General features: G+C 61.3%; 1 protein-coding gene across 3 annotated transcripts; it reads right to left on the bottom strand.

Moving 5' to 3' along the window:
• Nucleotides 1-2,585: 2,585 nt before the first annotated feature.
• AIPL1 (AIP like 1 HSP90 co-chaperone) lies at nt 2,586-12,362 on the bottom strand. 3 transcript variants are annotated; one of them, XM_082707800.1, is made up of 8 exons: nt 12,209-12,362; nt 11,456-11,831; nt 10,246-10,403; nt 9,513-9,692; nt 4,739-4,927; nt 3,926-4,102; nt 3,674-3,815; nt 2,586-3,020 (listed from the first exon to the last, which is right to left on the bottom strand). In XM_082707800.1, the coding sequence occupies exons 2-8, from the start codon at nt 11,553-11,555 to the stop codon at nt 2,818-2,820; spliced, it is 1,149 nt and encodes a 382-aa protein (XP_082563926.1). In that variant the 5' UTR covers nt 11,556-11,831; nt 12,209-12,362; the 3' UTR covers nt 2,586-2,817. The 3 variants fall into 3 exon arrangements, with proteins under 3 accessions (XP_082563926.1, XP_082563927.1, XP_082563928.1); XM_082707801.1 differs by having other exon boundaries at nt 11,456-11,642; XM_082707802.1 differs by lacking the exon at nt 11,456-11,831.
• Nucleotides 12,363-13,192: the final 830 nt, after the last annotated feature.

The following is a 13,192-nucleotide window of genomic DNA, read 5'->3' as shown; positions in this document are numbered from 1 at the left end:
GCTTATGCGTTAACAGTGAGCACAGAGGGAACTCCACTGTTGGAGCGTGTTCACATGAAACCCCAGAAGGAGTCTAGTTTGTAGTGTGTGGGGCAGAGCTTGGGGGGAACCACTACCACACGCTGGCCAAGTCAAGATCACCCCAGAGACCATATCAAAAACAAAATGCAAAACGCAAAATGTCTCATCTAGGGCAAAACGGTAGTGTTTTGACATATTGGGTCAACATTAACGTCACCTATTTCTTCTTTACCTTTTTAGCGTGGCCACCAGGAAACTCGAAATCATCGCCGCTGCTTGAATTCAAAGCCGCTGGACCACGCTGCCCTCCCCTTCCTGCCCGGGCGTCTGCGGGACACGGTGCCCCGGCTGTGGGCTCCAGGTCGCTCTGCACCCGGTGGTGGGGGCTGCAGACACTGGCTTCCCCCTCCCCCTCTCTTCCCTGAGGGAGGGTCTGGTTGGGCCTTGAGGTCGGCTGGCTGGGAGGGGACGTCGTGTCCTCTTAAACACGCTCTTTCTCTTCTCCCTCTCATCTTCCTCCCCTCCCTCCTTCTGCCTCCTCCCCCTTCTCTGCACGGGGCCCTCATCAGACTGGACCACCAGGGAGACTGTGGCAGGAGTACTCCCCAGCCGCACGAGCCGCTGCATGGACCCCAGCCTCGGACACCCGACCCCGTCCCCTGCATCTCTCCCCCAGCCCCTCCGCTGTGCTGGAGCCCAGGGCCCTCCTTCCCTCCCTCCTGAGGCTCCCCGGTCAGTGTAGACAAGTGTCCCCAGCCCTGGTTCTGTCTGTGATTACTGTGGTGACCTCGGCTATGCCTGTTCTCATCTGTGAGCCTCAGTTTCCCCACCCACAAAGCGAGAGGTCGGGCTGACCATTTCTGAGGGCCCTTGCACATGTGAGAACGGAGGTGTTCTCCACGGACAAATGCTCCGGTTCAGCCAGTGTTCCTGCGCCCCCGTCCGCAGCGGGCGTTGTCCTGGTGGCTGACACCAACACCCACGGGTACAACAGGCCACCTGCCCGGGACTGCGCCATCCGCAGCGGCCGCCGGCCTTGACTCTGCTGGGGAGAGCCCAGGACGTCCTCCGACGCTGTCTGTGTTGGTAGTGGGAGGTAAGGCAAGAGTCTGTTCATCAGGTCCTTGTGCTGACAAGGACCTGAGGTCAGGAGCTCTGCACACGCGCGCCAGGAAGACAAGGCTCGGCCTGAACTTCCACGGAGCCTGCAGTGGGCAGGGTCAGGGAAGGGGCCCCCAGACCGTGTAGGCAAAGTGCTCACGGCGCCTCCCACGCTTAGGCCATGGGGTACAGGTGAAATTGAAGACAGTCTTTCCCCAAAGAGGCCAGTGGCCTAATTCCCAGAGCCCGTGAACAGGTGATCCGCTGTGGCATCTGCCATGTGACCCAGCTAAGTGCACTGGGGGGACCGCACCGATGGTTCGGGTGAGCCGGCACAAGAGAAGGGTGCTGGCGAGAAGGAGGTCAGAGGGCGCAGGCAGGCCAGGGGACCTCAGAGGCAGAAGGGCGTCGGCCTCCAGAAGCTGCAGGAGGTGGGGAAGCAGGCGTCTCCACATCTCCCAGAGGTCCCTGGGGGGGACAGGGCAGCCACGTGCTACAGGGGCCCCGGGGCTGCTCCCCAAAGCCCCCACTAGCCAGATGGGGCATGGGAAAGGGTCCAGTTGTCCTGCCCTTGGCCTTGTGTCTACTGTAAAATCAAAAAGGGCAGGTGCACAGGCTGGGGCCGGCGGGGCTGGGGGAGAGCAGACCTAGAACGACGAGAGTGGAATTGTGACTGATCTTAATCCACTGTGTGATGCGGCCGGAGGGACCCTGTGGACTCTGCGACGAGGGGAGGGGTCTCCGGCTGCCCGGGGCCATCCCCACCAGGAGCACTAACGTCACACAGCCCTCCGTGTCCTGGCCCTCCCCTCTTCTCTCTTGGGCTTGCAAAGGTCCTGGGGCATCAGGAGGGGAGACGGTTGGGCTGACCATTTGGTCCGCAGAGAGGACCAGGCAGGGTCGTGGGACACACTCGGGCATCAGTCCTGCTGGGGGGACCACGTTTGGGGGCAGGTCCTCACGGACCTCAGAAGAGAGGGAAGGAAGGTGCGTGCAGGAAATGGAAAGGAGCACGGGGGCCGGGAGCCCTCGGGCCGGGGCTCGCGGTCCTCAGACAGGCTCTGCCTCTGACCCCCACTGGGGCCCCTCCTTGTCCAGCCTCCCGGGGCCATCAGGAGGCAGGCGACTGTCCCACTCTGGCTTCCCCAGCTCAAAGCATCCCCTTGCTCTGACCTCCCCCCAGGCCGTGCTGGCCACTGACTCCCCCACCCCCGCCAGGCGGCCCTTAGCCACAAGCAGAACCCACCAAACATCAACCCTCTTTCCTCTGTGGGCAAGGGCGGGGAACTGACACCTCCAGCCTCCTGGTGACACAAAAGAGGGGAAGGAGAAAGAAAACATCACAGTGTTCGCAGCCACTCCCGCCACCAGGAACAGCCTCATTCTGGTGGCCCTGGGCCCATGGATTGGGGACCACGGAGGAAGAACCACGACCACAGTGCCACATGGGGCCTGTGGGGAAACTTACTTACACTGTTTATTGTCTTTTCCATTTCAGTCAGGCCTCGGACTAAGCACAAAAAATGTAATTTTGACTACGGACAGAAGCCGGGTGTTGGGGCAGGATGGGGGGCAGTAAAGTTCCAGTGGTTGCCCTGCCCAGAAGGGAGCGGCATGGACGTGAGAGAGCGTTCTACAGGAAGTGTGCGCAGCTGCAGAAGTGCCCGGGGGGGCCGGGCAGGCCCACTCCGCACCCTAGCCCAGCATGTTCCGGCAGCGGAGCCGCTCTTCCTCCCGCTTCTCCTCCAGGCGGTTTTCCAAAAGCCTCAGCTCCCTGCGCACCGCCTTCCCCATGGACGGTTCCAGCTCCAGCACTTTCTGAAGGTCCGCCCTGGCCTCCGCCTCATTCCACACCTCAGCGTGAGCCCGGGCCCGCACGTAGTAGGCCTTCACGATCCCTGAGGGGAGGACGACACTGCACCTGCTGACCCCCTCCAGGCGCGACCTCACCACTGACAAAACTCTTAACCTTAACCAGGATCCTTAACTTCTCTGTGCCCCTGGGGCCGCCTCTTCGGCTGTACATGTGGGTGACAGCAGCAAGAGCAGGTCCTACTCCCCTCCCTTGCAGGGACTCTGCCAGGCCCCAGAACTAACTCCAAACCGGAAACCTCCTACTCAGTCCCGTGGGCTCCCCCACAAGGCGTGGGCTCCAGACCCCCGTCCCCTCCCCCACGGGTTACTCGGGGCACTAAAGGAGGTGAGGAGCACAGGGAGCCCAGCCCCCTGCGCACAGCAGGACAGCGATGTCTCAGCGCACCCGCAGTCACTCCACCCTGCATGACCGTCCCCCCGCACCTCGCTCGCAAACACCTGCTCCCCACCAGCGGCACCAGCTGCGGAGGCACCAGCGTGCAGGCCTGCTGCCTGCGAGTCCCGGCAGCTGCGCGTGAGCACCAGGGCCTCCCTCAGGGGCTCTGCCCGGGACCTGCCCGCCCGCTCCGCCCCGCCCCGCGCACCTGCCGGCCCGCCCCTCTCCGTCCCGCGCACCTGCCGGCCCTGCCCGCCCGGCCCTGCACCTGTCGGCCAGCCCCGCCCCGCCCCGCCACACCTGGGTGCAGCCGCAGGATGTCGCTCGTGTGCTCCAGCACCTCGTAGTATTCCTCCTTCTTGAGCAGACACTGGCAGTAGTTGAGGATCAGGGTGTTGACCATCTTCTCCAGCTTCAGCCACTGCACCTCCCAGGGCTTCTCCTGCGCGCGGGGTGGGGGGGCGGGGGGCACCCCAGTCCACCATGAGTTGGGCCGCCTGCCCCCGCCCCTGCCACGGTCCCCCCGCTCCGGCCGCGCGGGCAGCTTCCCACCTTGGTCTGCAGGTTCCTCAGGCAGACGATGGCTTCCTGGTACTTGCTGGAGGCTTCGTTGTAGCGGCCCAGTTTGAAGAGCCGGTTCCCTTCTCCATGGAGGATGGGCACCGCCTGCATCTTCTCCTGGTTGTTCAGGCTCCACGTCTCCCGCTGGTACTCGCTCGGGGCCTCCACCTGGCCGGACAGCGCAGGGGGGTGAGGCGGGGACCGGGGGACCTGCGCCCCTGCAGCTGGGGACCCGCCTCCTCTGCCTTCTCTGCAAGCATGCTTGCTGGTCACATGCATGTGCATAGGGGACAGAAGCCACCGGCTGAGCCCGCCCTAAATCAACACCTTTATGCAAGTTACAGGCAGACAGCCCTTGTCAACACTGGACTTCCAATATTCAGAAGGCGGTCTCCATACTCACTTGGCTAGAACAAGACACGTTATTGCCACCTGCTGGGAAATTGCCGTCATGAAAGTTCAGATCTACGAGGTCTAAAATGAACACCTTAGAGTAAGGCCCTTGTGCAGTGCACAAACCGCACAACTGTCCTAGCAAGGCCCGCAAAGGCCCTATTGTTGACACCATTCCCTTATTTGTTCACCCATGTAGCCGTCGGGCTGAACTTCATTCTTGGCCATAACCCGAGTCCTAACCCAGGCCAGACCCTCTCCCACCACCTCACAGTGCGGCAGTGGTTTAGAAGCCCTCTCATGCTCTAGAGAGAAGGCAGTGATGCCCGGGACCAGGGAGGGGAGGCTCCCCACACCGCGTGCTCTCTGAGGCTGGGACAGCCCTCTGCCCCTGCCACCCCCAGAGCGCACCTGCAGCAGCTCTATCACGAAGATCAGAGGCTGTGGCTCCTTCTGTAGCTCGTCCAGGTCCTCGTAGCCCAGCGTGTGGTAGGCGAACATGTTGGCCAGCCCACACGTGTGTACATGCCACTCCGTGGGGTCCTTGCCCTCCGCCACCTGCCGCAGGCTCCGGGACAGGATGGGGTAGACCCCTGTGTGCTGGGGGGAAAGACGGCGGATGGCATCTGGCCTGCGTGCTCAGAGCCCCCGCTCTGAGTCCTGCTACAGCCTCACCGGCCTGGGGTTGTTGCTGCTGTTTGCCTCCAACAGGCCCCCCGGAAGGACTGTGGTGCACTGTGTTCCAGGCCAAGCGCTCTCCCAGCTCCTTCTGTCCGCTCCTTCCACAGGCCCCAGCAAGGGAGGCCCTTATCCCCACTCCACAGGTGGGAGACTGGAGCCCAGAGGCATGAAGCCAGTTGCGAAAGGTCACCCAGCAATGAAACGACACAGGCCGGGTTCACGCCCGGTTTCAGGGGGCATGCTCTCACCTTTCCTGGCCCTCGTGCTCAGCCCCGACCCATTTCTCCCCCGGGGAGACCTGAGCCCATGCGTGGGTGACCTGCAGGGAGGGAAGTGTGGGGAGGAGGGAAAGGCCGGGCCCCAGGGGCCAGAGGGCCGACCTGGCATCCCCAGGCGGCTGCTGATTAGCAGGGAGCCTGGGCGCCTGTCTGAGCTCCAGCCCCCTTGGCCGCACCTGTGGTCATGGAGCTGAGGGGAGTTAGAGGAGACACAGGGGTAGGCCCCGCTCGCCCCAGCCTCTCCCTGCACTGGGCATGGGGCTTGCCACCCTCAAGGAGGAGGAGGGATGAGAAAACCAGCCCCTTGAGCCTCAGCTGCCCCGCCTGTGAGCTGTCCCTGAGAGCCCCCCTCTGCTTGGAAAGTCCAGAAACGGCCCATCTCAGACACCCTCGTGGCAGCTCCAAGGACTGAAGGGACAGAAACAATTCAGCCTGTCCTCTGAGTCACCAGCGTGGGGGTGAAGGTCAGCCAGCCCAGCCCCCACCAGCCAGGATTAGCCCAGAATGCCCTGCTGAGGCTCCTTTGTGAGGAAGAAGGCCAGATGGTAGTTAATTCCCCTGGGATCAAGGCTGACCTAAGGCCCAAAGAGGCCCCAGGAGCAGCTGTTGCTCCAGGCAGCACCAGGTCCTGCATCCCAGCAAGTGCACTGAGCAACTGGGCCCCAGGGCCAGGTGGCTGCCTGGGCAGGACCTCCGGTAGAAACTCTGCCCCTTGACATGCATACCCTAGCACCAGCAGAGTCTCCCCCCACCAAGGGCAGCACTGTGGCTGGGGGTGCCACCAGGAGCTGGAAAATATCCAGGAAGGAGGAGAAAGGCCTGAAGAGGGTCCCCGAGTCCCGCGCCCAGCGGGGTAGCAGCTCCTGGGAGGGAGGGAGCAAGGAAGATAGGAGTCCCAGCTCTGTGCCAGTCCTGAAGACAGCTTGCCTGGCTGGGGACCGCAGACCAGCCAGAGCCACACGTGGGGCTCCGTGGAGCTCACCTCTGGCCCTGGGGACCAAGACCGTGCCTGTGATGGAGGCAGGGGACCCTTGGACCCCCACACCGAGTCTCCTGCCTATGGATCTGTCGCTATAGGAGAGCCCGCAAACTCTGGGCCATGGGCCATACTCAGCTCGCAGACTGGTTTTGTCTGATCACTCACCTTGCGGAGCTGTTATCAACTAGTTAACCAACATTCAAATATCGGGGGCGCTCACCAGGCGACCATCCAGGCGGAGCTGAGGACCAGCTGCCCCTTTGGATGAGGCAGACGATCCGCAGACAGCCAGAGCTCCGGGCCCCTCGTGGAATTTTAGTTTGCCACCCGTGGCCTCACAGTCCTGGGCACCGGCATAAAAATCCCACATGGAGACCAACGTCCTGCCTGGGGGCAGGGCAGAAGCTCCCGGCCCCAGAGCGGCCCTGCCTCCCTCCCTAGGGGCAGGGGAGGGAGAGAGGGGGCCTCTTCCTCTTCAGACTGATGCAGAGAGGACTGGCCAGGGGGAGGGTCTGCAGGGAGTGACAAGCAATGCTGCTCGGGGGAAGGCCAGTCCCTCCTAGTATGATCATTCCACTGACGGCTGCCTGCGTCTTTCCAACACTTGGATTCTTAAATGGACAGGAGCCTCTGGAGGGGAAAGGGGCCAACCTAATTAAGCCTGCCAAACCTTTTTGCACTTCCTGGCCTGGATGCCACCTGCTCTCTACATGCAGACCTGGTGAACTCCTATTCATCCTTCAATACCCAGTTCAAGGTCATCTTGGAGACTTTCCCCCAAGACCGTAAAGCACTAGTTGCCCATCTCCCGGGCCCTGAAGCAGTCTGCCTTCCCTTAATCATGTCATGGGGCTGGCTGCCCCGTATCGAGAGAGTTCAAGTATGTGTTCTTCCTCCAAGAACTGAGGTTCCTTGAGGGAAGCACTTAGCGTTTCGTTCCTAACACACAGCAGAGTCCAAATCTGGTCCCCAGTGAATGTTTTCAGATAGATTGGCAGCTGGGCACATGCACGATGGGTGGGTGCTCAGCAAGATGGGCAGTGCCCTCCTGTGACGCGGCCAAGACAACACATCCATCGGCCAGCCCAGGCTTCCTTGGCAGCCCTCCATGCACTCAGCCCTCCCGCGTGGTGACCATGCATCCTGCGGGGGCAGGGCCTCGCTGGTGGCCAGGCCTCGTCTACTGGGCCGCGGCACGATGGCCGGCATGACCGGTGCACGTGGGTCTAAAAGCTACAGAGCATCTGCACCGAGCAAAGCCGATGGATATTAAACCATCTGAAGCAGTGAGGAAGCCCATTTTCTGAAGACCCAGGCAGTTAAGAATAAAACGCTTTGACCAGCTTTCTAAGCACCAGGACCAAGACCAGCAGAGGCACCGGTGGGCAGAGTCCATGTCTGCCCAGTGAGCCAAGAAATGAGGGACGAGGCGGCGGGTGCCCCTAGTGGCAGAGGCAGCTCTGCAGCCTGACTCGTGCTGTGACCTGCAGACCCTGTGGCAGGGAGGGGACCAACTGGGGACCCCACCCCGACCCTGAGCAAGTCACTCCCCGTCTCTGCCCCGGTGCCTCCTCATCAGCATCTAAAATTCTGTCAGCACTCCTCCATTATGACTTGTCCGAGCAGCCACCACGTCCCGTAGTCCCCTCAACCGGCCCCCGGCACCGGGTTTCCCTTAGAGATGAGTGACACAGAGTGTCCCAGGGAGAAAGGGCTTCCCCGGGGCCACAGAGCTCAAACTCAGATCTCAATCTCTCTCTCTCCCAAATTGTTCCTTCAAAGGGTCAGCGGCCCCGAAGACGTGATGGGTCAGAGGGCCGCCATCAAGGGCGGGTGCGCCCGTTGGGTGAAAGACAAGGGGGAGCCCTGCAATGGCTGGGTCAGGCCCGCGACATCTGAGCCGGTCGGCCGATCACGGTGAGAAGAGACTCCCAGCGTGAGAGGCCAGTGGACCGCGCGCCCAGTAGGAAGCTGGCAGAACAATTTCTAGAAACTGTGGGGACAGAGGAACACGGAAGACGGTCCCATGGAAATCCACCAGCTTTCTAGAATGTGGGGAGCCCCTGTGCATGGACTGTGTTTGGGTCGACATTGGAATAAGCTGGCCACTAAGCTAGAGAAATGTGGACAGTACCAGAGACCATCGGCCTGAAGGAATTACGGGGGTTTTCAAAAGACGTAATAATGACACTGAGGTGATGTTACTTTAATGCCCTTTTTACAGATACAGAGTTGTCTTTGCAGCTGTAATGTAGGGAGTCTGGAGCGTGGCTTAGCTGTGTGGGATGAGGGAGAGTAGGTGGAGGGGATGAGGCAAGCCTGGCTGGGGTCCAGTGGGGGCTGGTGTGGGGGATGGGCTTGGGGATGTCTCTGGGCTTTCTGTCGATTTTTGTATATGCTTGAAAGTTTCCATAAGAAATGTTTGCTTAGGGGCGCCTGGGTGGCTCAGTGGGTTAAAGCCTCTGCCTTCAGCTCAGGTCATGATCCCAGGGTCCTGGGATCAAGCCCCAGATTGGACTCTCTGCTCAGCAGGGAGCCTGCTTCCCCCTACCCCTGCCTGCCTCTCTGCCTGCTTATGATATCTCAATCTCTCTCTCTCTGTCAAATAAATAAATAAAATCTTTAAAAAGGAAAGAAAGAAATGTTTGTTTAAACATCCGTGAGTCTTGGGGGCGCCTGGGTGGCTCTGTGGGTTGGGCGCCTGCCTTCAGCTCAGGTCATGGTCCCAGGGTGCTGGGCTCAAGCCCCATGTGGGGCTCCCTGCTCAGCGGGGAGTCTGCTTCTCCCTCTCCCACTGCTGTTCCTCCTGCTTGTGCTCTCTGGCTGTGTCTCTCTCAAATGAATAAATAAAAAATCTTTAAAAAAAAAAAGTGAGTCTTTCCATTTCTATCTGGGCTACAGAACAAGGAGGCAAGGAGGCGATCCCAGGAGGGTCACAGACTTGAGAATAATTTTACATGGCTCGCGGGTACAGGCAGAAGGGCAGGAAAGTGACCAGTGACCAAAAGTCCCCAGGACCCAGTAACCGTGTGTGGGGCGCCGTCCTGGTGCCCTATCCCACCCCGCCTCCCAGGCGACCACACCACCAACGGCCACTCTGGGGGCTTGTGGTCTGGGGTGACCCTCCTCCGTGGGCTCAGAGGCAGAGGAAGGGATGCAGGGTTTCGTTTTCACCCCACTTTGCCCCGCAGAGCGGGGACGAGGCTGCTGGAGGCGCGGACCGCACGGGCGGGTGTGGGCTACTCACGATGGCGTCACACCAGAACTCGGCCACCTCGCCGACCCGCATGGACGTCAGCAGCACTTCCCAGACCTCCAGCTTGAACATGTTCCCGATGATGATGTGCATGGGGTGGCCCACACGCTTGCTGTCGTCAATCACTGTCCGGTCCTCGTCGCATTTCGTGGTGCGGAAATGGAAGATCACCTGGTCGGCAGGAGGGGACCCTGGTCTCAGACAAATCTCCCACCGTCACTTGCGGGGCTATCCTCTGGGCTCAGCACACCGCACCCCATCCAGATGCCGGGACTCCACAGCGACCCTGTGCTGCCTGCCCTAACCCCCACGCCAAGGGCTCCGAGCCACTGGCTATCCTGCTGCCTGGCAGCTGTGCGGGACCTCAGAGCTCAGCTTACAGAAGCCCTAGATCTGAGGCCACAGACCCCGCCACTCCCGTCATCCAGGGAAGCCCACCAGACATTTGGGGACAACACTGTGAACCCTGAGGGCTCCACTCTACACTGAGCATCAGAAAACTCCCAAAGCCCTTCCCCCAGCCCATGCCAGAGTTTAATTTGCCAGCATCACAGACGTCCAGCGAGTGGGCGCCGTTTCTGAGCTTCCCAGGTGCTCGGGGCTGATAATCCTGGGAAGGGCCCTCCTCGCCCTGCTTTGGCAGAGCGGAAAGAGGCACACCGGGAATGCAGAAGGCGGCAGTCAGGGAGCCCCCTTCTGGTGCCAGGAGACCAGGTCCACTCACCCGGGACCCCGTGATGAAGTTTGGGAGCTCCCCGGTCCCTCCGTGTAGGATGGTTTTCTTGACCCCCTCCACGTTCAGGAGCAGAGCGGCCTCCATGGCTCCCGGGCTCAGGCTCAGTAATCTCCCGGGAGGAAGACACCCAGACCTGGGGATTGACCCTGCCCCCGGGGCAGGTGTGAGCCAGGAGTAAGCCGGGCAGGCAGTGCCTCCTCCCTACTCCGCAGGGGGAGGTGAGGCCCCCACCAGCCAGCCACCAAGGGTTTTCTCCCATCCCAAGAAGAAAGAAAGAGGCCAGAAAGTTCTCAGAGAAGATGGGGAGGGGTGTAGCAGGAGAAAGGCCTCAGCCCAGCAAAGGGGAACAGGAGGGGAACCTGAAGCCCCCTCCACGTCCTGGTGTCCATGCCAAGGTCCTGTGGTCTCTACAGTCCCTGCCTCCCCTCTTTCCTGTTTCTTCCTCCTCTCCCCCCAAACACTGTGCAGGAGAGGATGTGATGCGGGGTGGGGGTGGGGGAGCAGGTTTCTGTCTTGGGGGCTTCTAAAACCAGGTGAGAGAAAGGACAAGTTTGGGGAAAGTTAAGGGTGTCCCCCAGCCCCGCTGCAGCCCCCACTCCAGGTTCTGAATGTGGGGAGCAGGGCTCTCTCTCTCAGGGTGGAGGGTCTCATCCCTCACCCCTGTGCTCAGGGACCCCTGCAGAGTTCAGTCCCTGCACCTGGGATCCCTGTTCTGGAATCAAAGGGACAGGTGGCCTGAAGGCGTGGTATTTGGCGCCACCTTGTGGTCAATGGGAGCTCGGGTTCCCAGGGTCCTTCCTTTCTGTGACCCCAGCGGGAAGGGACACTGGATTATCAGGAGCCACATAGAGCCCCTGACCACACTTCTCATTTCCTGACCTGTGGCCTTGGGTGTCTGCCACCCTCCTTAACTCCACCTGCCCCGCCAAAATGGGGAGATCCACCTCTCCAGCTCCCCCCCAAAGTCTCCCACAAAGAGCCACTGACATAGAGGCCAAGCCCGAGCCCCTAAGCCCAGACCGGGGCGGCCGGATCAGACCCCTAGGCCCCTCCCAGGGTGCTCAGACCCCCTAGGGCTCCCGTCTGGCCCTCTCTGGGAGCAGGGGTCCTGGGGTCCTTCTCTGTCCACACAGCCATGCAGAGGGGTCTGAATGCACAGGAAGCAAGACGGATGCTTAGAGGGAAATAACGCGATTACCATGGACACTGCAGGAAGGAGAGAGGGAGAGAGGACCCAGGAGTGGAGGGCTGCTTCCGGGGTCCCGGCAGTGCTGGCTGCTCCCCCACAGCGGCGGCATGGCTGTTGGCTCTGTCTGTGTTCATCGTGCTGGACTCCCTGCCGGGGACGGCTGGCTTCTCACTGTTACCCATGATCGGTCACTCAGCTCCGGAGGGCAGAGAGGCACGGAGTTGGGGGTGGATGCTGGGGTAGAAGGCATAGATCTGGGCCCCCGGTGCAGAGGAGCAGGAGTGGAGTTTGGGGGTGTTTGTTGAAGCCGAGACCAGAAGAAGGACGTGCTCAGGCCACAGCGTCCCGACAGGCCCCCAGCCACGGTTAGCCCCAGACTAACCTCCTAATGGATTTCGGGAAAAGGCAACCCTAATAACCCCACCCCTCTTAAAACCCATCAAAGGCTCTCTGCTCCCCTCAGGACATGCCCCAGCCTCTGCCCACCCCCCCCCCAGGCCAGTGGAGCCACCCCCTGCCCCTGGCCACCCGGCCCCAGGATGGTAGGCCCTCAGTCTGCCAGCCACCTTCCTTTGTCCTGGAAATGGGCGGTGCCGGGTCCCCAACACTGCCCTTGGCAGGCCCGGCTGAGGAAAGCCTCGCCACCCCCCTCCACCCTGCATCTCGTCCCTGAGCTCCTCTGCTAAACCACAGCGTGCTGAGGGAGTCTACCCTGCCCCTGCTCACGTGGGGTTCCCCACACCCCTTCGCCACCTTCCTCACCCCAAGGACGCCTCCCTTGCAGCATCTGGCCCAGCGTAGGTCTGCTTCTTCCAGCACCGGCCATTCCAGGGGGTCGTGGGAACTAGCAGGAAATTCTGCTGTTGGCCAGGGCGTCCACCAGGACGGTGCAGGGCTGGGGCCCCTCCTCCTCCGTCCTCCTTGGCAACAGAGGCACAGGTGGGGCTGGACCCCAGAAAGCCCCTGCCTAGGAATGGCTTTGCCCCCGTCCCTGCCACCGCTCCACTAGGAGGCAGCCCCCCCAGGCATACAATTCCCCCCCCCCCCCCCCCGCTGGCTCTGCTCCCGGCAAAGGAGGAGTCTCTCATTCAGAAAAAGACGTTTCCTCCTCCTCCTCGCCCTCATTGTCATAGACTCTGCTGTCCTTTCCCCTGGGCTGGTGGGATGGGGACGTTCTGAGGGAGGGGATGCAAAGCCCCACATGGGCAGGGGGCCTGGCCAAACATCCCTCCATTCACGTCTGACCCTGAGGAAGTCCTGTGATCAAAGATTGGGCATTTGGGATGCAAAGCGGGACACCCAACTTTTCGGTTCCCGCTGACTCTGTGCTCCTGTGTCCGGCCAGACACTTCAGCCTCGGAAATCTGTGCTGTCATCCAAATGCGAGTAAAAATAGCTCCTCCTTGGGCGGCAGGGCAGGAAGCACACTTGGCCCGGGTCAGGGCTGGGCGAGCGCGGACTGTCCTCTGACGGCCGGACACAGAAGGGAGCAGCCCAGCCAAGCTGAGACTGTTTTCCTTCAGTGACTCCCTCCCACACCCAGCTTAGTTTTCCAGAGAATAAGGGCACTCGCCTTCCCCCTCCTGTGTCCTTGGGGAAAGGCCGGAATCCAATCCCCTAATGCCATCCACACGCCTGTCCCCAACAGGCCACAGCTCAGCCTCCACGTGAGGAAGGCAGGGACAGGAAGAGCCGTGGTCAGACAAAGAAACAGCAAAGCAGAACATCCCAGCCCACCGCTCAGAG

This window comes from Mustela nivalis, assembly GCF_964662115.1.
Source record: "Mustela nivalis genome assembly, chromosome: 17".
In the NCBI taxonomy this organism is placed as follows: domain Eukaryota; kingdom Metazoa; phylum Chordata; class Mammalia; order Carnivora; family Mustelidae; genus Mustela; species Mustela nivalis.
This window is presented reverse-complemented; position numbering and strand designations above follow the sequence as displayed.

Coding starts and splice junctions, on each gene's coding strand:
- AIPL1 (XM_082707800.1), bottom strand. CDS start 11,555: ATGCCGCCGCTGTGGGGGAGCAGCCAGCACTGCCGGGACCCCGGAAGC. Junction 4,928..9,512: donor AGTTCTGGTGTGACGCCATC/GTGAGTAGCCCA, acceptor CTTTCCCCCCAG/CACACAGGGGTCTACCCCAT. Junction 4,103..4,738: donor TCGTGATAGAGCTGCTGCAG/GTGCGCTCTGGG, acceptor CTGTCCGGCCAG/GTGGAGGCCCCGAGCGAGTA.